At 46.4% G+C, this 23,679-nt stretch overlaps 2 protein-coding genes and 1 long non-coding RNA gene across 4 annotated transcripts; 1 reads left to right on the top strand and 2 right to left on the bottom strand.

Moving 5' to 3' along the window:
• Positions 1-9,547: 9,547 nt before the first annotated feature.
• LOC123046382 (vesicle-associated protein 1-3) lies at positions 9,548-14,369 on the top strand. Of its 2 annotated transcripts, none has more exons than XM_044469740.1 (8): positions 9,548-9,985; positions 10,083-10,153; positions 10,272-10,353; positions 10,424-10,539; positions 10,636-10,803; positions 10,890-10,937; positions 11,181-11,261; positions 14,136-14,369. In XM_044469740.1, the coding sequence occupies exons 1-8, from the start codon at positions 9,937-9,939 to the stop codon at positions 14,247-14,249; spliced, it is 729 nt and encodes a 242-aa protein (XP_044325675.1). In that variant the 5' UTR covers positions 9,548-9,936; the 3' UTR covers positions 14,250-14,369. The 2 variants fall into 2 exon arrangements, with proteins under 2 accessions (XP_044325675.1, XP_044325674.1); XM_044469739.1 differs by having other exon boundaries at positions 12,676-14,369.
• Positions 14,370-14,638: 269 nt separating this feature from the next.
• On the bottom strand, positions 14,639-15,174 carry LOC123046383 (uncharacterized). Its single transcript, XR_006422272.1, has 2 exons — positions 14,928-15,174; positions 14,639-14,841 (listed from the first exon to the last, which is right to left on the bottom strand). It is a non-coding gene; the product is annotated as an uncharacterized lncRNA (long non-coding RNA).
• A 1,937-nt stretch (positions 15,175-17,111) lies between these two features.
• LOC123041807 (uncharacterized) lies at positions 17,112-18,138 on the bottom strand. Its single transcript, XM_044464369.1, has one exon. It carries the CDS (start codon positions 18,085-18,087, stop codon positions 17,269-17,271), a length of 819 nt encoding a protein of 272 aa, XP_044320304.1. The 5' UTR covers positions 18,088-18,138; the 3' UTR covers positions 17,112-17,268.
• Positions 18,139-23,679: the final 5,541 nt, after the last annotated feature.

The raw sequence follows: 23,679 nt of genomic DNA, 5'->3' as shown, positions 1-23,679 counted from the left end.
TTCTGAAGACTTTCATGAAGACTTTGAAAGTGAAGAAATTGGTGTTACCGTGAAGACTTGATATTCCTGCGAGGAATATGAAGCTTGAAGACTTTCATTTTCATAGTTTTGTTTTTCTCTTTCTTGAGTCATAGGAAACACCGTACTGTTAAAGGGGGTCGAGGAAATACTAAGGAAAAATTTCCAAGTGATGCTCAACTCAAAATCCTACACCTACCAAACCCTTCGAGTGAAGCCTTTGGAAATCTCATACAGTTCAGTCATTTCTTCAGTGACAGAGACGAAGTTCTTCTGGTCGCTAAGGAATTTGTTTTGACTGAGGAGTTAGGAATTCGCCAGTGTGGATTGCCTACACAGTGAGGAACATGATAGCCCTGTGGAATTTGATAGTCAAATTTCTGACCGTTGCTGTGCTACGTGCCAGCTGTCCCAAAATATCTTATCCACCTAACGGTCATATCAGACAAGGGCATTTATGTCTTATCATGTTGGGCTGCTCCCTAGGCTATAAATAGCCGCCCCCTACAACCACTAGTTGGTTGGCTGCTCCGAGAGAACTTGACACTTGTCATTTGAGAGCAACCCATCCTCTGAGGACTTTGAGTGAAAATCATCGAGTGAGGAAAAACCCCAAACCCAAACACCTAAAAACCCAAAGTGATTGAGAATCACTGAAGAGATTGATCCTGTGTGGATGCGATGCTTGTTACCTTTGAAGATTGTGCTTCTTCCAGACGGTTAGGCGTCATGGTCTAAAGCATCCAAGAGGAATTGTGGATCGCTGAGTGACCGAGTCTGTGAAGGTTTGGAAGTCGCCTGAAGACTTACCACGAGTGATTGGACGAGATCTGTGTGATCTTAGTTCAAGGAGAATACGATGAGGACTTGGTGTCCTGAGCTATGTGCTCAGCGACTGGGTGTCCGGGACTGCGTGTTCTCGAGTTTAAATACTCAGCCACTCCAACCAGACGTACAACTGAGACAGCAGTTGGAACTGGTCTAACAAATCATTGTCTTCACCAACCTTACTGGTTCTATTTCCTCAACTCTTTCATTTCCTCATTACTGTGTTGAGTGATTGTTCATATCTGTGTTTGAAGACTTTGACTGAAGACTTTCTTAATTTCCTCAGTTAAATTTCTTCAGTTTGTTTGTCTTCATCTTGTGTTATCATGTGTTTACGCTTTCTGTACTCCGTGCTTGTCTTCATTTCATCATGATGACTAAGTCTGTATCCTGTTATGCTTACTTCTGAGTACTTATTCCGCTGCTAGTAGTTCTTCGCTAAGGAATTTCCTCACCGGCAAATTCCTCAGTGAAGAATTCATAAAAACCGCCTATTCACCCCCCCTCTAGTCGATATAACGCACTTTTAGGCTCCCTTGTTTTGGTGCCTACGTTCCGTTATATTGGCTAAGGTAGTGCAGGGAGAACTACTGCGATTGTGTACTGGTTCTTCCGGACGAGCACCTAAGTAGACAAAGCCGAAAACTGACCGTCATGATGTGGCGAGAGCTGGTCGCTATTTGAGAGGTCTCAAATCCTTAAATATTTTTTCCACTTCGGGCGAGGAATCGGCCTTGTCCGATTTAGGCCTGTATAGCGCCCCAAGTTCGGCCTTCCGAATACTAGGGGCTTCGCGAAAATTTAAAATTGTAGACTTCTATGGCTAAGTGAGAGTGATAAAGTTGTATAGTCCGATTGCCTTGTTCGCTGCGCTAAACACCTCCTTAAAGGACCAAAAATTTGGATAAAGAGTGTTTAGGTTTATCCCGAACACCCCAGTACTAGTTACATGGGGGCAGAAGCCGACGACTTGCCAACTTTCAAATTTTTATAAACGGTCGCACAAAAGGTAATATTTTAAATCAACAAGCGTTATATAGCGCACACGAACTCGTTTTCATATTACAAGATGACATGAATACATTCATTCAAATATTACATCCTTGGCACATTCCTCCGTCACAAGGCGGGCGCCCTTCATAACACCGTCATAGTACTTCTCGGGGTAGCGGTGCGCCTTGCCCTCCGGCGGTCCCTCCGTTACCAGCTTCTCGGCATCCATCTTCGCCCAGTGCACTTTCGCGCGGGCGAAGGCCAGGTGGGCACCCTCAATGCAAACAGACTGCTTAACAACTTCAAGCCGCGGACATGCATTTACCGCCCGCTTTACAAGCCCGAAGTAGCTGTTGGGCAGGGGCTTGCCAGGCCACAACCGGACTATGTGGTCCTTCATGGCCAGTTTGGCCGCCTTGTGCAGTTCGACCAATTGCTTTAGCTGGTCACTCAAGGGCATAGGATGTTTGGTCCCAGTATATTGAGACCAGAGCAACTTCTCCGTCGAGCTCCCTTCTTCGGCACAGTAGAACTCCGCAGCATCCGATATGCTGCGTGGTAGATCTGCGAACACTCCTGAAGAGCTCCAAATTCGGGTAAGTAAAAGGAAGGTCTCCTTTACATGCTTGCTTTGCATAATGAATGCCGTACCCGCCGCTATCTTCTTGGCCGCCTGAATCTCTTGGAGTGTCGTTTGGGCTTCGGCCTTGGCATCTCGCACGCTCTGGAGGGCCTTCGCAAGCTCGGACTCTTGCGTCTCGGAATCATGCTCCAAGGACTCGAATTTTTTGACGAAGTCCTGGAGCTCTTGCTGGACCTCATTAACCCGAGCCTCATGTTTCTGACGCTCGGTGCGCTCCTTCGCCGCCTTGTCTTCGGCCTCGGACAGTGCTTTCTTAAGGGCCGCCACTTCGGTCGTGGCCCCTATTAAAATTCATGATGCTTCTATTAGCATCAACGATTTTTCCTTTATATGACACACGGATGGGGTATCACTTACCTTTGTTATCCTCGAGCTGCCTCTTCGCGAGGCCAAGCTCTTCCTCGGCCCGCCCAAGGTCCCGCTTCAGTCCAGCAACCTCCGCAGTGCGGGCGGCAACGGCCAGCAGCGACGCCTGGTTATTCACATAGACATTTTCTGTTAGACTCTCGCGGATACTAAGTTGACCCTCTGTTTGGCTTTTCTTTCCGAACACCAAACATAGTATCGGGGGCTACTGTCTATAATGTGATATTTTCTTACACTTTTTGTTACTTACCTCAAAGCCTGTTAGGAGGCTGGCACATGTTTCAGTCAATCCGCTTTTGGCGGACCAAACCTTCTCAATCACCGTACTGATAAGAGTACGGTGCTCTTCATCAATGGAAGCGCCACGAAGCACTTCTTGCAAATTGTCCGATGCCTCTGGGTGGATAGAGGTCGTCGGCACAGGCGGCTTGCCCTCAATAGCGAGGGGCTGCCTACCTGAATCTGGAACCATTGGAGGTTCCGGCACAGTATCCGGCTAGGGGCCAGACTTGCTGCGGCCCCCGTCAGCAGAACCCATAGGGGTCTTTCCCCCCATGTGCCCGGCGTCTAGGATTTCTCCTTGGGGCGTATCCAGAACCATCGCCCCCCGTTCCGGTATCCTCACCTCGGTGTCGTCCGCGGGCCTAGGGGAGGTGGCCATCGGGAGTGAATAGCTATTCATCTCTGATTGACTCAAAGACCCATCCGAAGAGGATACCTCGATGTGTGACTTGGCCGGACTGCATATGCGTGTTCGGCATCAGAAGAAGCAATGAAGCTAAATGCACTGCAAGTACTATGGAGTACAGATACTTACGACTTCGCCAGGGGCTTGTTCCTGGGCAGCCACTCCTCGTTGATGTAGGCGGCTGAGGTGGAGTGGTCCGGAAGGGATGTCTTTCCCTTCTTAGGCGTCCTGGCCTCCCCCTGTGGGGCGGCTTTTCTCTTCTCCCTCCCGGTGGGGGGAGGGGGACTTCTTCTTCTTCCTTCCCGTCTTCATGGGAGGAGTGCGCCTCGGCGTCCTCGGACGACGAGTCCGATACGACCTTGCGCCGGAGACCTTTCCTGGTCCCCACGGCCATCTTCTTGGCCTTCTTCTCCGGCACCTCATAGGGCGTCGTAAACGACATCCTTGTTAGAAGCTCCGATTCCAGATCTTCCGGTAACGAAGCCGGGCAGTCGATCCGCTCTGCCACTGCTACCCAATCCTGTAGAAACAGCGTAAAAGGCTTAGGATCCTCCTCCAGATGTGCTGATGAAAAGAGCGTCCTACGAAACACATAAACTTACGGATTGGCGGGGCGCTTGACGCTGAGTCCGCGATCTTCGATTATGGGTGGTGGTACCTCGTTGGTCTTGAACAACAATTTCTAGACGTCTTCGTGCGTCGTGCCGAAGAGTTCTCCTAGTGTCTGGTGTTCGGATGGGTCGAACTTCCACAGATTGCAAACCCGTCGTTGGCACGGAAGGATCTGGCGTAAGAGCAGAACCTGTACTATGTTGACGAGCTTGATCTTCTTGCTTATCATGTTCCGGACACAGTTTTGAAGTGCGGACAGCTCTGCCGCAGACCCCCTGTCTAAGCCCTTCTCTTTCCAGGAGGTGAGCCGCATGGGGGTGCCGGATCGAAATTCGGGGGCCGCCGCCCAATTGGAGTTGCGCGGCTCGGTGATGTAGAACCACCCTGATTGCCACCCCTTTACGGTCTCCAAGAAGGAGCCCTCAGGCCAAGCGATGTTGGGCATCTTGCCCACCATGGCGCCCCCGCACTCCGCTTGCTGGCCGACCACCACCTTTGGCTTCACATTGAAGGTCTTCAGCCATAGGCCGAAGTGGGGCGGGATACGGAGGAAAGCCTCACACACGATGATGAACACCGAGATGTTGAGGATGAAGTTGGGGGGTAGGTCATGAGAGTCGAGCCTGTAGTAAAACATAAGCCCGCGAACGAAGGGGTGGAGGGGAAATCCCAGTCCGCAGACGAAATGAGAGAGGAACACTACTCTTTCCCGAGGTTTCGGAGTGGGGATGATCTGCCCCTCGGCCGGAAGCCTATGCGCGATGTTTGCGGCCAGGTATCCGGCCTCCCGTAGCTTCGTTATGTCCTCCTCCGTGACGGAAGAGGCCATCCACTTGCCTCCTGCTCCGAACATGCTTGAATGACTTTGCGGAGAAAGTGAGGGCTTGGGCGCTAGAGCTCGAGCGTGCGAGAATGGATGAGCAGAGGAAGAAGAAGGCGTGGGTGAAAGAGGGGAATCCTTATCTCTTTATAAATGCGGTATAAACTGTGCGCCTCCCCACTTGCCCGATAAACTCGCTTATTCCCCAAGCGCCGCATCGATGGCGCGGTTGGGTTACCCACGCCCGTATTGATGAGAATCCCGTGATGAGGGGACATGATCTCTGCTTCGACAAGACGTGCCGATAAAACCGCCTCTCAATACGTGAAGTAGCAGGCTGGGAGAAAACGGTTAGTATAATGACCGGGCTGCGGCGTGATGTCACGCGATGAGAAGTTGTCAGCAGGTTAGATTTGTGGAATATTGTGCTCTCTACGGTGGTAAGTGGAAATTATTTTGCAGAGCTGGACACAATCCTCGTATTCAAGATCTTCTATGAAGTATTCGGAGATGGAACCCGCCTTGCAATGCTGAAGACAATCTGCACGCCGGACTCATCGTCATTGAAGCCTTGTTCAGGGGCTACTGAGGGAGTCCTGGATTAGGGGGTCCTCGGACAGCCAGACTATATGCTTATGCCGGACTGTTGGACTATGAAGATGAAAGATCGAAGACTTCGTCCCGTGTCCGGATGGGACTCTTCTTTACGTGGAAGGCAAGCTCGGCGATTCGGATATATAGATCTCCTTCTCTGTAACCGACTCTGTGTAACCCTAGCCCCTCCGGTATCTATATAAACCGGAGGGTTTAGTCCGTAGGACAAGAACAATCATAATCATAGGCTAGCTTCTAGGTTTTAGCCTCTACGATCTCGTGGTAGATCAACTCTTGTGATACTCATATCATCAAGATCAATCAAGCAGGAAGTAGGGTATTACCTCCATAGTGAGGGCCCGAACCTGGGTAAACATCGTGTCCCCCGTCTCCTGTTACCATTAGCCTTAGACGCACAGTTCGGGACCCCCTACCCGAGATCCGCCGGTTTTGACACCGACAAGGGGGGCCGTCCCCCTCCAGATGGATCTAGAGGGGGGCAGCGGCCAAGGGGGGGAGGCTTGCCCCCCAAGCCAAGGGGGCACCACCTTTAGGGTTTCCCCCAAACCCTAGGCGCATGGGCCCTATGGGGGTTTAGCACCCAGCCCACCTAGGGGCTAGTTCCCCTCCATATTCAGCCCATAGGGCCCTCCGGGGCAGGTGGACCCTCCTGGTGGACCCCCGGAACCCTTTCGGTGTTCCCGGTACAATACCGATAAACCCCCGAACACTTCCGGCGACCGAATAATGACTTCCCATATATAAATCTTTATCTCCGGAACTCCTCGTGATGTCCGGGATCTCATCCGGGACTCCGAACAACATTCGGTAACCACATACTAGTTCCCGTAATAACTCTAGCGTCACCGAACCTTAAGTGTGTAGACCCTACGGGTTCGGGAATCATGCAGACATGACCGAGACATCTCTCCGGCCAATAACCAACAGCGGGATCTGGATACCCATGTTAGTTCCCACATGTTCCACGATGATCTCATCGGATGAATCACGATGTCGGGGATTCAATCAATCCCGTATACAATTCCCTTTGTCAATCGGTATGTTACTTGCCTGAGATTCGATTGTCGGTATCCCAATACCTTGTTCAATCTCATTACTGGCAAGTCTCTCTACTCGTTCCATAATGCATGATCTCGTGACTAACTCCTTAGTCACATTGAGCTCATTATGATGACATTACCAATTAGGCCCATAGATACCTCTCCGTCATACGGAGTGGCAAATCCCAGTCTCGATTCGTGCCAACCCAACAGACACTTTCGAAGATACCTGTAGTGTACCTTTATAGCCACCCAGTTACGTTGTGACGTTTGGTATACCCAAAGCATTCCTATGGTATCCGGGAGTTGCACAATCTCATGGTCTAAGGAAATGATACTTGACATTAGAAAAGCTCTTACCAAACAAACTACACGATCTTGTGCTATGCTTAGGATTGGGTCTTGTCCATCACATCATTCTCCTAATGATGTGATCTGGTTATCAATGACATCTAATGTCCATGGTTAGGAAACCATAACCATCTATTGATCACCGAGCTAGTCAACTAGAGGCTCACTAGGGACATGTTGTGGTCTATGTATTCACACATGTATTACGGTTTCCGGTTAATACAATTATAGCATGAACAATAGACAATTATCATGAACAAGGAAATATAATAATAACCATTTTATTATTGCCTCTAGGGCATATTTCCAACAGCGGACAACACGGCGCTGCCCGACATGCGGGTGTCGGGCTCGTTGAGTCTCAGCGCCGGCGGAGTCCCAGTGCCACCGCCGCCCTCTGGTGCTGAACAACGCTCCGAGATCGCGCGGATCAAAATGTCGCTGCCGGAGCACGCGCGACAGCAGCCGAGGTACGCCCCCGACAGCCACAACCTGTGGACGACGTACTTCAAGTGCCGCCACGCCGACTAGCTGGCTGCCACGAACGACGCCGAACCCGGCGGGCACCACAACTTCGAGGGGCGGCGTCAATGGTGGGGCATCCCCGGGCGTACTCTCAAAGTCGTCCTCGAGCACATCGAGGCCGGCAACTCGCCGCGGATGGAGTACCCGGCGGCGTCCTCCTTCTCTCGCTGCCGCGGCAGTTCCTGGACGCCGAGGCGAATGGAGACGGCGTTGTCGTCCTCGTCGGGCTCTCGTTCCTCCGGGTCGTCGGCGCTCCTTCCTGTCAAGCCAGAGCCGCGGGAGACGCCGCTCGGGCGGCGCCAGCGGCCGTGTCCCTTCTCCTTCCTCCTCCCACCTCGTAAAGCCGAAGACCGAGCCGGTGCTCCTTCCCATGAAGAAGGAGCATGAGGCCATGGCCGTCGACGAGGAGACCGTCCTCAAATGGGCGCGGGAAGACTACGTCCGGCAGGTGATGGAGCGCCAGCGCCGCGCCCTCGAGGAGATCGCCGCTCAGCGTCGCGCCCGCGCGAGGGCGACGTCGTCATCTTCAACGACGACGACGACAGCGAGGCGCCCGGGCCGTCCACCCCCCCCCCCCCCCCTCCCGTATCGGCGACGCGGGTCAGGGGTGCAGCAAAGACGGCGGTGGCGGCGTGTAGGGCGACGACGACGACGACTACTACACCAACTTCTACAAGCTCCTCAACATGTAGAAGGCTTGGGCGGCGGCGGGCGGCGTAGTTTTTTTTTATGTCTTGTTTATTATGTACAAATACGATTGAAAGCCGTTGAATATTAGCCGAATTCGTGTCTTTTCGTCTAATTTTAGCCGAAGTTCAATTCAAAAAAGGGCGTCTGGGGGGCAACCTGGGGCCGTGGTTGGGAACCCGACCGCCCCACGGCCAAAATAACGTCGGCTCGCCCCCAAAAGGCGTTATTTCTGTCACTGGGCACCGAACGGTTAGATATGCTCTTACTTCTGATGCTTGAGATAAGCTTTCAGGCACATGACTAGTGTTCTAATACAACACGAAAGGTGAGCAGTATCTGGCACAACTGCAACTTTTATGCAGAACCAAATGACGAATATTTTCAACGATGGCCCACCGTACAGAAACTGGGTGATGAAGCGTTGTGGATTGGGTCATAAAAGTACTCCCTCCGGTCCTTTTTACTCTGCATATTAGGTTTGTCAGAAGTCAATCTCATCCAATTTTGACCAAGTTTATATAAAAAATTATAGACATTCACATAACAACACCAATATCATTAGATTCATCTTGGAATATATTTTCATATTATATTTATTAGATATTATAGATGCTAATAATTTCTAATATAAATTTGGTCAAACTTAGCAAAGTTTAACTTTCGGCAAATCCAATGTGCAGAGTAAAAAGGACCGGAGGGAGTACTAAGTATAATATATTACTACATTTGGATTGGTGGACACTGGACAGTGACTATGCAAAGCCTGAAAGCTAAAGAAGAAAAGTAGCAGACGTGCGGTGAATGTTGTGGCTGTGTGTGTTATTTTAAAACAAATGTCATGGGTGTGCCATGAAGCACGAGTGTGAAACTCAATCGCAGTCAGCCTGGTACAGTACTCTCGTCCAGTTTTGGGTAAACCCAGTCGAATCGCGGTCTAACTATGCTCTGAAAATATTCGAGTTGGTCGTAGTGCTGAAGCTGATATCTCACCGATAATTTGATTTGGCAACCACTGCACCTGGCCCGGCCCTGACCCACCCCCTGGCGGCCTTTAATCAAGATGAGAAGCAAGCCACCCACTCCATCTTGCAGCACACAACCCAATCCATTAGCTAGTTACCTAGTATAATCAGTTACATATGGAGTATCTTCTCTTTTGAGAGTGCCAATTTACAGTGACACAGGCGATGCCATTCCACCACTAATCAGTTACCACTTTCGGTCATGTTCACACAATTCAGTTGTATGGTAACGCATCACATCCCACAATCATCAAACAAACAAACAAAAAAGATGTCACGTCCCATTGTCCCAAAGTCGAGCTAGAAAGGGGGAAACCCCGACGATGCACAGTCAGAGCAGAGCTTAGCCTAACGTGGACGCCGCATCCTACCAATGCGGTCGCGAGACCACATCCCCCGGCGCCGGCGGCTCTGCCTCTGCAGTCTGCGCTGCAACCCAATCCACCACCCAGGACGCAAGAGCGGCTAAAGACGAGCCCAAAACCACCACTATTCTTGAGGATATCATATTCCTCTGCGTCCCGAGCTGCTCCCCGCGGCTCCAGATCATCACCATCATTGCGATTTATTCCCGCACTTTGCTTCTGGAGGCAGGAACCGCCGCCGACCCAACCACCTCTCGCGGCGTCCAGTTCACTGGTTCTTGAGTAGCAGGAGCACTTCTAGGCGCAACGATCGAATCTTTTCGCTGCTCCTGGTTCTCGCGGAGCTCTCTGATCGGAGCCATGAGCAGCACTCTGCTTCGGGTCTGCCCCTCCGAGCTCAAGATCCCCTGTAAGTGCCCCTCAAGAACCACTCCTACCCCTGCCTAATTCAGCGGCGTGGACTGATTTTCGTCTTCTTGCTTGTTCTCTGCCGCCCGATCGAGAAGACGAGGTCAAGAGGCAGCGATCGTGCTGCATGCAGCTCATCAACAAGACCGACAAGTACGTGGCGTTCAAGGTGAATGACTGAACACCCTCCTCTTTGTCCTCGCGCTCTGCTGCTACCCTGTCTCTGTCCGCGGCGCCGTTGGGTGGGAGGGTGACGGATTGCCATGGTTTCAAATTCCAATCCGCAGGTGAAGACGACGAACCCGAGGAAGTACTCGGTGCGCCACACCTGCGGCATTCTGCTGCCCCGGAGCTCCTGCAGCGTCACAGGTGATTCATCGCTTTGTCTGACTCTGACGACCGTTGTGTCATCGTTGCTGAAGCGCCGGGATCGGTCTAGTTACGATGCAGGCTCCCAGGGACATGCAGCTGGATCACCATTGCAAGGACAAATTCCTGGTGCAGAGCGCCGTGGCGCGGGACGGGGCCACCATGAGAGATCTCGTCCCTGAACTGGTAGGTTCATGTGGATGTGGTTCTCCTGCTGACTGATGGATGCCAGTAAATTCGGTACGTTTCTCCGGCGTAATGTGACTGTCGCGGTTTGTGCAGTTCACCAGGGCGCCGGGTAGGTTGATCGAGGAGTTCAAGCTGCGGGTGGTTTACATTGCTGCTAATCCCCCCTCACCGGTACCCGAGGAGGCAGAGGAGGAGGATGCATCTCCTCGGTCAGAGGCGATGATGGGCTATGAGGCGAAAGTATCATCAGCGTTCGGTGCTGTAAGTGATAACATTACTGTTCTTTTGTGCTGCATCAAAAAACATATCATGCATTTCTTGTGACCATGTGTTCATTTGCTTCTCAGGCATCTAGATGCGTAGATAATTCCGGAGCTAAACTTTCATGTACCAAGGTAATTCATTCCCCAATCAAAACACACTGCACACTGGCAAATATCTGAACACATATCAAAACTCATGCAGTTCTACAAATAAATATCTGAACACATTTTTCTGAAGTGTCTCGTTTGTAGATGGATAGATCGAATTCATTAAATACTGTTCATTGAGTTAGTACTCAGAATCATTCTGTGGATAACTAAAAAATATATCCATTTTATTATGTTGACCTATTTCTATTGCATGTTTTTGTTTAGGGTGCCTCTGTAGTATCGACGCTTGTTGGAGAAAAAGTATATACAAGAGAAGAAAATCAGAAAAAACTTCAGCAAAATATGGTAAGACCCGTTCAGATTCCTTTTTCTACTTCTTAGATGGTGTTCAATTATGGTACTTCAAATACATACTAATCTTAGTGTAACATCCAACATTATTTTCTTAAATCATGTTAATTCTCCTAAAATCCATAGTAGTATTCATGCAAAACCAATCGGATATCATCATGGTTCCAAAATGAAAAATGAAGGTAATAAATGTTAATGTTGGAAGATGATTTGCAATGCCTCGATGATATCCAATTTTTCAGCTATCCACAAGATGATAACATTGGATCTTCGACTTGACTAGGAAAACAAGTGTACCATGCCCAGAAAACATATATGTTCAGAAAGTTCATTCAACGGAGAATCTAAAGATATATTTTTTGCGGCCAATAACATGTTTTGCTAGTGAACTTGAAGACCTAAAAAGCGTGCCCAACTTACAACCAGGATAGAGGTAGTAATAATTTATATATTTTTGTGCTGATTGGGCACCGTATGAAATCACCTCCATGCCATTCTGACTGAGTTCAGTGACCACATATGTTAGGTATTGAAAGTTAAGTGCCAAATAATCAATTATTGAGAGATAATGACTCTACCAATATGTTTTTTAGGGATAAAATAAAGATGAAGCACTCACTTCACTTTTTTCAGTAGTGACAATCCAGTAAGACTATCAAAACTAAACCTTTGATCGATATGGTAAGCACCGACATTCGGTGATAACTCCCGCAAAAAAGAGATAATGATTAAGGAAAGCAAACTGGTAATATTTTCACAATAGCTACATGCCAATCGCCTGAGTTTCGAATTTTGGGTCAATCGATTTTTGTTGAAGGAAAAACAGGTGTAGGGGGGAAGCAACTTGCCGGAGGGGAGGAAGAAGCTCGCTGGGCAGGCTACCCCAGTATCTATCTTAGGGTTTAGGGTGGTGCAGTGGCGTGGGGCTTCGCGGAGAAAAAACTCGGCACGGAGGGGGGGGGGGGAGGGTGGAGCGGCAAGGCGGTTGCGGGAGCGCCGCCGTCCGCGGGGGCGGGTGCCAGTGGTTAGGCCCATCATAGGTGGCAGCTCTATCGGGGAAGAAGATGAACAGGAAACGTTGAGAGATGGAAGAAGACATCCTAGCCGTTGGATTTGCATCGGAAGGCGGAAAACAATTCGACTAACCCTCATTATGTTTTCAGTTGATTGGTCAATAGCCAGTCCCTAATATTTTAATGAGGTTCTCTGGGAAGCCAAATAACATGTGGGGTCACGATATTGTGGGGCACCTTTGTCCATTGAAATATCTAATATTCTGGTTTCTAAATGGGAAAAGTTCAAAATAAACCTTAAACATGTAGATGAAAGCTAAATCAAACCCTGAACTTGCAATCTCGGAAATCAGCACACCGAACTTACTGATCCTGGTCTATTTTAAATCTTGAAGGCGTTTCCAATCAGGGATTGTCGACGTGGCAGATCAACTCCCGGGATTGTTGGCTACACACGTGATTGGGCCGGCCCATCAGGCATGAAGGGAGATTTTGTTTTCTTTTTTTCATTTTACTTTTCCGTAAGTGCGACGTAAAAATAACCAAAAGTAAGATAGCGGGCGGAGTCGAACTTGTGCCTTGGCCTATCAATATCCACTTGTTAGCCATCAGAGTAGATTACTATTAGTGCAACAAGTTGAAGCGCGAACATAATTAATCAGACACCAGCGTCGAGATTTAGAAACATTTTTTGGGAGCAAACAAATTTTGAAAACGTATTTTTTTCCGAAATCCCCAAGCTATTCTAAGGTGCGAATACTTTTTAAATTCCGAATACTTTTGAAAAAAGGAACAATTTTTTTGAAAACACAATCAGTGTTTACAAAGGGAATACTCTTCGAAACATAAAAATAACAATAAAAAGGGAACAATTCTTGAATCCGGAAAACAAAATATGCACAAACTTTCAGAAAAATGTTTACTATAATTTGTTCAGAAATTAAAAAATGTTAAAGCATTTCATAAATTGTTGAATAGTTAAAAAAAATGTCCATGTTTTCTAATTTTGTCACAAACTAAAAACTGTTTGGTGTTTAACAGAAATTGTTTGGAGTTCTCAAGTTCTGTGTAAATTTTTGAACTGTTCGTGATTTTAAAAATTATTTACATTTATCAAAAGATGTTCGGAATTGTGTCACATTTTCCTTACAGATGTTTTTGGAATTTCATAAATTATTTGCGTTAAAAATGAGCATTTCGAAATTGTTCAAAAAAATTCATGAAATGTTTGATTTTCTAACATGTTTAGATATATGTTCGCTCCTGTCTGTCCTTATAAATGTGACTACCTAGCGTCATGTGCAGCCTTCAGGGCCAGTGGCTAGCTGGGGTTGCTCTCTGAATGCGAGAACTAGAGGTGGAGTCCTGTGAATACGTTGTATAGCGTATTTTTCTTTTGTCGCCTAGTAATTTTTCGCCGCTCCTTATAAAAGACAACTGGCTTTGTGTAGTTATATAAGAAAAAAGTTCATTGTTATTACAAATGTACTAAAAATTTATTATCATTATGAAAATAAATAACAAAAAAATGGAAAAGAAAAAAACATAGCAGCACGAGTGATTACGCTAATGGGCCAGCCCGATTCATCTTAATGTCCTGCCAGCCGGTCAACGCCCAGAATTTGACTTGCCACGTCAGCGAATACCATCTAAACTGGCTCAAGGTTTAAAATAGACCGGGATTAGAAAGTTTGGTGTGCTGATTTCCGAGATTGCAAGTTCAGGGTTTGATTTAGCTTTCGTCTATAAGTTTAAGGTTTATTTTGAACTTTTTCCTTTCTAAATTATTGCCTATGTAGGTATGTATTTTATTTACTGTCAGATATCTGATCATTTCGTCTTGGCCTTATTTCAGGAACTGCTTAGGGAAGCAGGATCACCTCAACAGGGTTTCTCCGTAATGTTTGTGCTGTTAGTCTTCATGTCATCTGTCTTCATCGGACACTTGATGAAGCACATAAAGGTTTAGTCACATAATAAGTACGGTACCACAATACAGGCACTAGGACTAGAAACGGATCCAGTTCTTGTCAATTTTACATAGGAAGAACATGCATCAAGTTCATGTATATATGGTTCATCAGTTGCAGAGTTGTGTCATATCGATTCGATTTTGTAGGAGTTTTGGAATTATTTATCGCTTAAATGGATGTATCTAGCATAGAAATACATCTAGATACATCCATTTCAACGACAACTAATTTCGAACGGAGGTAGTACTTTTCTATGTGACACACAACGTCAAGATCCATGATCGTCCTTGTCTATCACATGTGCATGAAGTGCATATTCATGGCAATTCAATACATCTGGAAGCGAGTGAAGATAAAAGAAGATAATCATACAGGACACATCATCTGAAGCACAGAATTCTCATGTTATTATTTTTCGATCAGGTCTGCATAGAGTCACAAACAGTTAGACAGAGGGGGATCCACCATGCCAGATCGGGGGGTAGCGTTGCTCGTTCGCTTGTGGCGACGGCGGCGCGAATTGGCGGGGCTGCGCCCTCTTGATTTCCCCAAACACGTCGGGTAGATGGCGATCAGGCATCTCCTCACCTGATGCAAACAACAGAGTCGATTTCTGATGACAAGAAAGTATAGGCGCTTTACTTTGTTTACTTGGATCTGGAGAGAGGAAGTACCTGCAACGATGTGGGCGCGGTGTTCGTGGACGATCCTTGCGGACTCCAGAGGCGAAGCGATGAGCGATGATAGCAGAAGGAAACAGAGGAAGATGTTGGCCATGGGTAGAGGCTTCGTCATGGATGACGGATTTGGTTCTTGCAGCTTCGATGTGCCTCCTTTAAGGTGGATTTCGGTGGGAAGAATGTGAGGATAACTTGTAATGTGGTAATAGTATTATGGATGTCCAATAATAAAAAGGATGCACATAACGCGTGACCGTTCCCCCTAATCGCCGCGGCGCGGCGTGATGTATGCGCATAATGGCGCAAGGGTCTCCGCGTGACCGTCACCGTTCACCCTCGACCGAACGGTGTGACGTATAGTTGTCTAATAACAAAAAGGATGCGCGTAGCACGTGACTGTTCCCCCTAATTGCCACAATGCGAAGTAACCTATCCGCGCAAAGGTCTGCGTGTGACCGTTTGAACGGTAGAAGGTGCGAGCGTTCGTGTTGAAAGGGTACAGGGTGTGAGCGTCCGCACTGAAACGGTACAGGTGTGACGTCGCGTCATCACCCCCCCCCCCCCCACCCCCCTCTCGAGTGTAGCACATCGATCGTGAGCCCCCAAAAACAAATGGGCCAGGCCGCAAGGTCTCGTTGCTCCTTTCACAATAACATGCCAAAAAAGACATTATTTTTCTACCGAACTACAACAAAACCGCAGCTCGCACGCAGAGTACCTCATCCAGAAAGAAAAACTCATAGGTAAAAAAAACAATCTCTTAATTTGTCTCAATTCAATCTATGCAATAAATAAATAAAGTTACCATATATTGTATGTGTCTATGAGGGTGCTCATATTACTATGTTTCCTAAAATCTTCAACAACCAGTCAATAAAAATAAACTTAATTTTCCATGTATAAAAAAACTGCAGGTGTGTGACTGTGATGAGATAATCAAAACAACATAATTTTCATCTTTTGTGTGATATAAACTAAACAACATACATTTTTTTGGCAAGACCTGGATAATGAGTCAACCAGATATTAAGGAATCCCATTATATATAGCACGCACCCGCATAAGTTGCCATGAATAATAAAATTACAATATATTAATAAATAAAGTAAACAAAAGTTGCCATGGTTTAGCTGGTTTAGATAATAAAAATTTTCACAAAGCCATGAGTTTCATAGATAGTAAAAAAGGAAAAGTCCATGTGTGTGCGTGCGCAAGCGTGCGTGTGCGTGATAGTAAAAAAAGGTATGCCTATTTGTATTAAACCGTGAAATAAAAAAAATCATCATGCCTGATTTGCATGTGACAAATCATGGTGTGCGCATGCATTATCAACATATCTACAAATAAGTTGCTAACAGAAAAATCCTAATTTCATTCGAAAATAGTTTACCATGAGTGTGCCATAATATTGACTTGTCTAAAATTATAATGATATATAACGTGTTTGTGAAATGAAAGGAAGTATGGTCTGCACACTGCAACTGTTTCACACATATACTTAGAGTTGCCCAATTTGTTGCTAATAAACTACCAACACACATGATGTCAAGTCGGCAAGAAAAAAATTGACAGAAACAAAAAGTTGCCATCTAAATATCACAAAAGAAAACCTTGAATGGACAGAAAAAAAGGACTTGACATGGCTAATTAACATCATAAGTTGCCATGCCAAAACATATTTTTGGCATGCCAACATTTTTCAGTTTCCATGGCAACACATCTTGACATGGCTGACATCTTAAGTTGCCATGCCAAAACATATTTTTGGCATGCCAATATTTTCAGTTTCCATGGCAACACATCTTAAGTTGACATGGCTGACATCTTAAGCTGCTATGCCAAGGCATCTTCAGTTGGCATGTGCAAAATGCATTGAAGTTGCCATGACAACCCACTTTAGCTAACATCTTCGGTTTCATGGCAAAACATCTTCCGCTGGCATGAGCAAACATCAAGTTTTGCCACCTGTGTCTTTTTGTATATAAAGAAAGACACAAGTTGCGTTCCTCCCCCTCCTGATTTCGTACATGGAGACTAGTGCACTACACAATCTGAGGCTGGTACGACTTAGGACAAATCAGTCATATAATGAAGTCTTGACAAAAAGACTGGAAGCATGAAATGCATAACAGAAAGGCAAATTTACAAAAACAATAAAGTTCATTAAAGGAGGTTAAATTGATGGTTTCAAGAGACTGAAACCGAGTATTTATTCAGAAACTTACAAATACACACTTGTACTGAATAAAGCAAGGGGATCGATACTTAACTTCAACTTCACAACACTGACAACAGCGGAAGAACAAGGATAAAAAACAAAGGCCCATCACGTAATCTACGTCGGAACAAGGTTGACTGACGGCCCCGCCACCGCGGCAAACTCTAACGCCAAACCGGCCGCGAGCGCGATCACCGCCACCACGCCAGCAGCGCCGCACAGAGCGGCGCACCGCCTCCACCAGCGCCGCCGAGCGGTAGTACCTGTCGCAGGCGCCACCTCTATCGCCGCGGCCGCCTCCTTTTGTGCTTCCGCCGCGTCGCCGCTCTCGGGGTTGCACTTGGGGTCGGACGCCACCTCCAGGCCCGTGAACTCGAAGCCGGAGCAGGAGTCGTTGCATGAGCAGCCGCCGGACGACCCGGACTCGGATGCCGCCTGATCGGCTTCTTCGTCCTCGGTTGCCGCGGCGACGACACTCTGCGCCCACTGCTGGAACGCCCTCTCGAGGACGCCGAAGCGCTCCTCGGCCTCGACAAGGTGCCCCGGCCGCCCGCCGGTGTGGCTGTGGCTGTCCCGCTCGGCGGCGATGAGCGAGCGGAGGAAGTCGATCCTGGCCTGGATCTCCGGGAATAGTCTGGCGTCCACGTCATAGCGCCGCGGCCGGGAGTTCAGCGCCTTGGCGAGGCAGTCGTCAAGTTCGACGAACTTCCGCTCCACCACGGGGTTCGAGCGACGGCTCGCCGGCCGCGTCGCCGCCAGCGGCGTGTCCATGGGCAGGGCTTCTTCCGTTACTGGCGCGGCAGTGGCGTTCTCCATCGGTGGTGCACGCACTGATGTGGGAACGGGCGGTTTTGTTGCGGTTCGAGCGGCCGCGTGTGGGGTTTCAGGAGTTGCGGCTCTTCGCCGGAACGTGAGCGCGCGCTTTGGTAACCGCATCGTCGGGAGCGCGCAAATTCGATCTGATTTCTGCGTGCCTCGTGTGGCGAGAGCGTGCGCATTTTTTGATGGGGGAAGTGGGAGTAACCGCAATGGGAGCTCCTATACGCCGCACTTTGCGGCAAAAGGACGTCGCTTCGCACAGGATACGCAGCGAGTGGGCCGGCCCATGGCAGACGGGTGCTAGCTATATCAAGCGCGATGGGAAGCCACGCTGGTACTGTAGCAAAAATAAGAAAAATAACGAGGTACTGAAGTGCTCCCAATAGCCGTGTGAGCTAATAATCCTAAGTGGCTAATTTGCAGCGCTAATATCTAAGAATTAGTCATTTTGCCAGAATTCAACACCTTTGATTTTATTCGAACATATCTTGGAATTTCTAAAAGGTGTTGAATTCTGGCAAAATGTTTCAAAGATATGTTCGAATAAAATTGTGAAGAAATGTTTCGAAGTTCCAACATTTTTTGAACATCAGGAACAAATTTTGAAATTCAATATTGTTTACAAAAAGAACATTTTCGAAATTGTTCACATTATTCAAATCCCGAACATATTTTCCAATTGTGAACACTCTTTTGAACATGCGAACATTTTTTTAACAATGTGAACAAAATTTCAATTTTCCTTTTTGTAAAAGCGAACCAATTTAAAAAAAATTATCATTTCTTGAAAATTTGGAAACCCCTTGAGCAATTTTGAAACATGAACATTTTTTGAAATTCTCAAATGATTTTTCACCCATGAACAAAATTTGAAAAACAGGAACATTTTTCGGGATTCAAAAACTTTAAAACCACCAATATTTTTAGAAAACTCCTGAGCATATTTTGAATTTGCGAACAAATTTCAGAAAAAAGTGAACATCGCGAACATTTTTTGAACATTGCAAACAAATTTTGAAATTCTATATTCTTTAGAAAACGAACATTTTTTTTTACATTTTTCGAATTCATAACATGTTTTCCAATTTTGAATACTTTTTTAAACATGCGAACATTTATTTAACAATGTGAACATATTTTTAATTTTCGTTTTTTTATAAAAGCAAACAAATTTTGAAAAAGAAGATCTTTTCTTCAAAATTTGAAAACCCATTGAACAATATTGAGACCTGAACATTTTTTGCAATGCTCGAACAATTTTTAATACGTGAACAAAATTTGAAAAACATGAACATTTTATGGGATTCAAATTCTGAACATTTTTGGGATTTATGAACAAACAGTAAAACACAACGATTTTTTTAAGAAAAATAATAAATTGAAGAAAACAATAGAATTGAAAATGATAAAATAAAAAAAAGGAAAGTGAAAAAACGAAATAGAAAAAAAAAGAAAAATAAACAGAAAAGTGAAAAAGGAGAGAAAAGAAAAAAACAGGAAAAGCGAAAAAAACAGAACAGGAAAAAAACCCGGATTAGGAACCTTCTAGAAGTTTCCAAAAACCAGAAAAAACCGGCTGGGCACCTCTAGAAGGTTCCCAAAACCGGGCGCGTTGAAACGGTTAAATGGGCTTCCCTCGATCTGTGCGAAACCTCGACAATTTGCCGCAGCGTGCGGCGAATAGGAAATTCCAACCGCAATCTCAAGAACTCACAGCATCTTCTACGCCCCGTGGGCTGATTTCGGCCTTTTATCCTTTTTTCAGTAAATTATGGGCTGCTTTTGGAGGCCTCCTGCACAGGCTTATGGCGCTAGTTCGCCAGTGTAAATCGCCTATAGGGACGGACTAGCGGGCCAGTTCATTACTGTGGTTGTTGTAGGTTCGCACTGCTCGAAGGTGCCACCCAGGAGCAAATGCTGCTGGTGTGAACAGTAAAATAATTAAAAAAACTCAAAAAATCTGAAATTTTATTGTGACATACTTTCACAAATGTTTGTCATGCACGCAAAATTTCATTGCGAAATCACATTAGTGGAAGTCATGCAAAAAAAAAGCGTCTAAAATGCTTTTGTAAGTAACATTTTCAGAGCATCGATTTTGTTTTTTTACCACGCCTTCCATCAATGTGATTTTGCGATGAAATTTTGCATGCACAACAAACAATTGTGAAAGTATGTCACAAAAAAAATCAGATATTTTTTATTTTACTGTTCACACCAGGAGCATTTGCTCCTTGGTGTAGAAACTCCACGTCCCGCACTGCTATCTTTTTCATCAGATATCTTTCATTTTATTTTGTTTTTTCTTTGGTTTTATTTGTTTTTACCTGATTTCTCCTTTTTCTCATAATTTTACTTTGGTTTTCGTTGTTTTCACATTGTTTTTTTGGGTGTTTTTGTCTCTTCGCTTCACTTTGGTTATCTTTGTTTCCTTTCTAGATTTTCTTTGGTTTTTTGCTTTTCGTTTTGTTTCTTTGTCTGGTTTCATCGATTTTCAATTATTTCAGTCCATGTCTACTTTTGTTTTCAGTACACAACATAAATTTTAGAGCACATGTGAAATATTTTTCTGACACACGTTGGACATTTTTCAAATACATTTTTAACTCCGCCTTTGTTGTCTCAACATAGCCGGTCCCAAGCCCGCGTAAAGGAGGAGGGTTGCGATAGGCTTGGCGAGCCAAAGTAAAAACCCAACCACTCTTATGGAGATGAAATCCAAAAGATTTTCATTGGGGTGTAACCCTCTCAGCGAGGCGCCACATCGGAACCCGGGTGTGGTGCCAAATGGGCAAGGGTCGGGCTGTCACCCCCCCTCCCGGTGGCGCGCCGTATCTTGAGCTGGATACGGTGTCAAGTGAGCGAGGATCGGGTCGTCGCATCCTTAGTGACGCACTACATTAGCGCCTGGATGTAGTGGAAAATGATCAAGGGTCTTCGTATTTGACTCGAGGAGTGCGAAGGGTAAGGAAGCTAGCTGAGCCTAGGAGGATTCGCTTAGGTAGCTGGAATGTAGGTTCTTTGACAGGTAAGCTTTGGGAGCTAGTTGATGCAGCGGTGAGGAGAAGTGTTGATATCCTTTGCGTCCCAGAAACCAAATAGAGGGGTCAGAAGGAGAAGGAGGTGGAGAATATCGGCTTCAAGTTGTGGTACACAGGCATGGCTGCAAAAAGAAATGGAATAGGCATCTTGATCAACAAGAGCCTCAAGGATGGAGTGGTAGACATCAAGAGACATGGGGACCGGATTATCCTGGTCAAGATGGTACTTGGGGACTTAGTTCTCAATGTTATCAGCGCGTATGCCCCGCAAGTAGGCCACAATGAGAACACCAAGAGGGGGTTCTAGGAAGGCCCGGAGGACATGGTTAGGAGTGTACAGATTGGCGAGAAGCTCTTCATAGGAGGAGACCTCAATGGCCACATGGGTACATCTAAAACAAGTTTTGAAGGGGTGCATGGGGGCATTGGCTATGACATCAGGAATCAAGAAGGAGAAGATGTCTTGAGCTTCGGTCTAGCCTACGACATGATCGTAGCTAACACCCTCTTTAAAAAGAGAGAATTACATCTGGTGACTTTTAGTAGTGGCCAACACTCCAGCCAGATTGATTTCATCCTCTCGAGAAGAGAAGATAGGCGTGCATGCCTAGATTGTAAGGTGATACTTGGAGAGAGTGTTGTTGCTTAGCATAAGCTGGTGGTTGCCGACTTCCGCTTTGGGGTCTGTGTCCAGTGGGATAAATGTGCCAAAGTCACTAGAATGAAGTGGTTGAAGCTCAAGGGGAAGGTAGCTCAAGCGTTCAAGGAGAGGGTCATTAAGGAGGCCCTTGGAAGGAAGGAGGGGATGCGAACAATGTGTGGATGAAGATGGCGACTTGCATTCATAAGGTGGCCTCGGAGGAGTTTGGAGTGTCCAAGGGAAGGAGATGCGAAGCTAAGGGTACTTGGTGGTGGAATGTTGATGTCCATAAGGCGATTAAGGAGAAGAAAAATTGTTCCAGACGCATATACCTAGATAGTAGTGCAGACAACATAGAGAAGTACAAGATGGCGAAGAAGGCCGCAAAGCGAGCTGTCGGTGAAGCAAGGGTCAAGCGTATGAGGGCCTCTACCAACGGCTAGGCACAAAGGAAGGTGAAAGGGACATCTACAAGATGACCAAGATCTGTGAGAGGAAGATGAGGGATGTTGTCCAAGTCAAATTCATCAAGGACGGAGCATACCAACTCCTGGTGAAGGACGAGGAGATTAAGCATAGATGGCAGGAGTACTTTGACGAGCTGCTCAATGGGGAGAATGAGAGCTCAAACATTGAACTTTATGACTCCTTTGATGAGACCAGTGTGTGTTTTGTGCGGCGAATCCAAGAGTCTGAGGTCAAGAAGGCTTTAAAAAGGATGAAAGGAGGCAAGGCGATGGGCTCTGATTGTATCCCCATTGAGGTGTGGAAAGGCCTCGGGGACATAGAGATAGTATGGCTAACCAAGATTTTCAACCTCATTTTTCGGGCAAACAAGATGCCAGAAGAGTGGAGACAGAGTATATTAGTACCAATCTTCAAGAACAAGGGGGATGTTCAGAGTTCACTACTGCAGGATGCTGCTAACGCGACACTACGATCAGAGACCCTTTAACGAAACTGTGTGCGATGCATTAATCACAAATGATGATGTAAAAAACCGTCAAAAAAGATGCAAAACATTTGCGATGAAGGATACATAAAACACGGTTCAGATTTTGGTTAAGTGTGCGATGCGGGGCATACAGTTCAGTTCAATTAACTGTTTGCGATGAGGCAGAACAAAAGAAACGGGCAGCCAGACAAAGGCATGTGTGATATACGGCATACAGTTCACTCAGATAAACTATTTGTGATGAGGCGGAACAACAGAAACATGCAGCCAGATGAAGGTGTGTCTGATATTCGGCATACAGTTCACTCGGATGAACTGTTTGTGATTAGGAAACACAAAAGAAACGGTCAGGCAGATTAAGGTGTGTGCGATATACAGCATACGGTTCACTCAGATGAACTATTTTCGATTAGGCAACGCAACAGAAACGGTTCAACCAGATCAAGGTGTGTGCAATGGAGGGCATACAGTTCATTTCGATAAACTATTTGTGTTGAGCCAAGAAAACAAAAATGTTTCACATAAACAAGATGTGTGTAATACGTGGCAAACATCCAAATACATAGGTGTCTAGTACACACATGACATTTCCACACACCAAAGTAAACTATTACATGCATAATTAACTAGGATAAACGATCATCTGCTCATCATCTACTTCTTGTGCTAGCTCGATGTTCATTCTATGCTAAGTTTCCATTAATTGATGGCGTTTTATGAACACGCCAGCATTTTCCGCCATATCCTCACCGGTTTCCCGCCAACCAGCGGTATTGCGCATAAACCTAGGCGATGCGCGATGTAGAGAGGCAACAAGCGCAACCTGTAGCACATCCACCTTTTACAAGCATCCCAACCCACCAAAGTGCTGCCTCTACCATCAACCTGGTCGATGAGGAAAACGAGTAGGCGCTAATGTCGCCTGAAGCTACGTCCGTATTTCCCCAAAGAGGAAGGGATGATGCAACACAACGGTGGTAGGTATTTCCCTCAGATATGAACCAAGGTTATCGAACCAGTAGGAGAACCAAGCAACACAACGTGAACAGCCCCTGCACACAAAGAACAACACC

The sequence above is a fragment of the Triticum aestivum genome, chromosome 2B (assembly GCF_018294505.1).
Source record: "Triticum aestivum cultivar Chinese Spring chromosome 2B, IWGSC CS RefSeq v2.1, whole genome shotgun sequence".
NCBI classification, from domain to species: domain Eukaryota; kingdom Viridiplantae; phylum Streptophyta; class Magnoliopsida; order Poales; family Poaceae; genus Triticum; species Triticum aestivum.
Note: the sequence above shows the minus strand (reverse complement) of the source record. Positions and strands in the feature narration are given on the sequence as shown.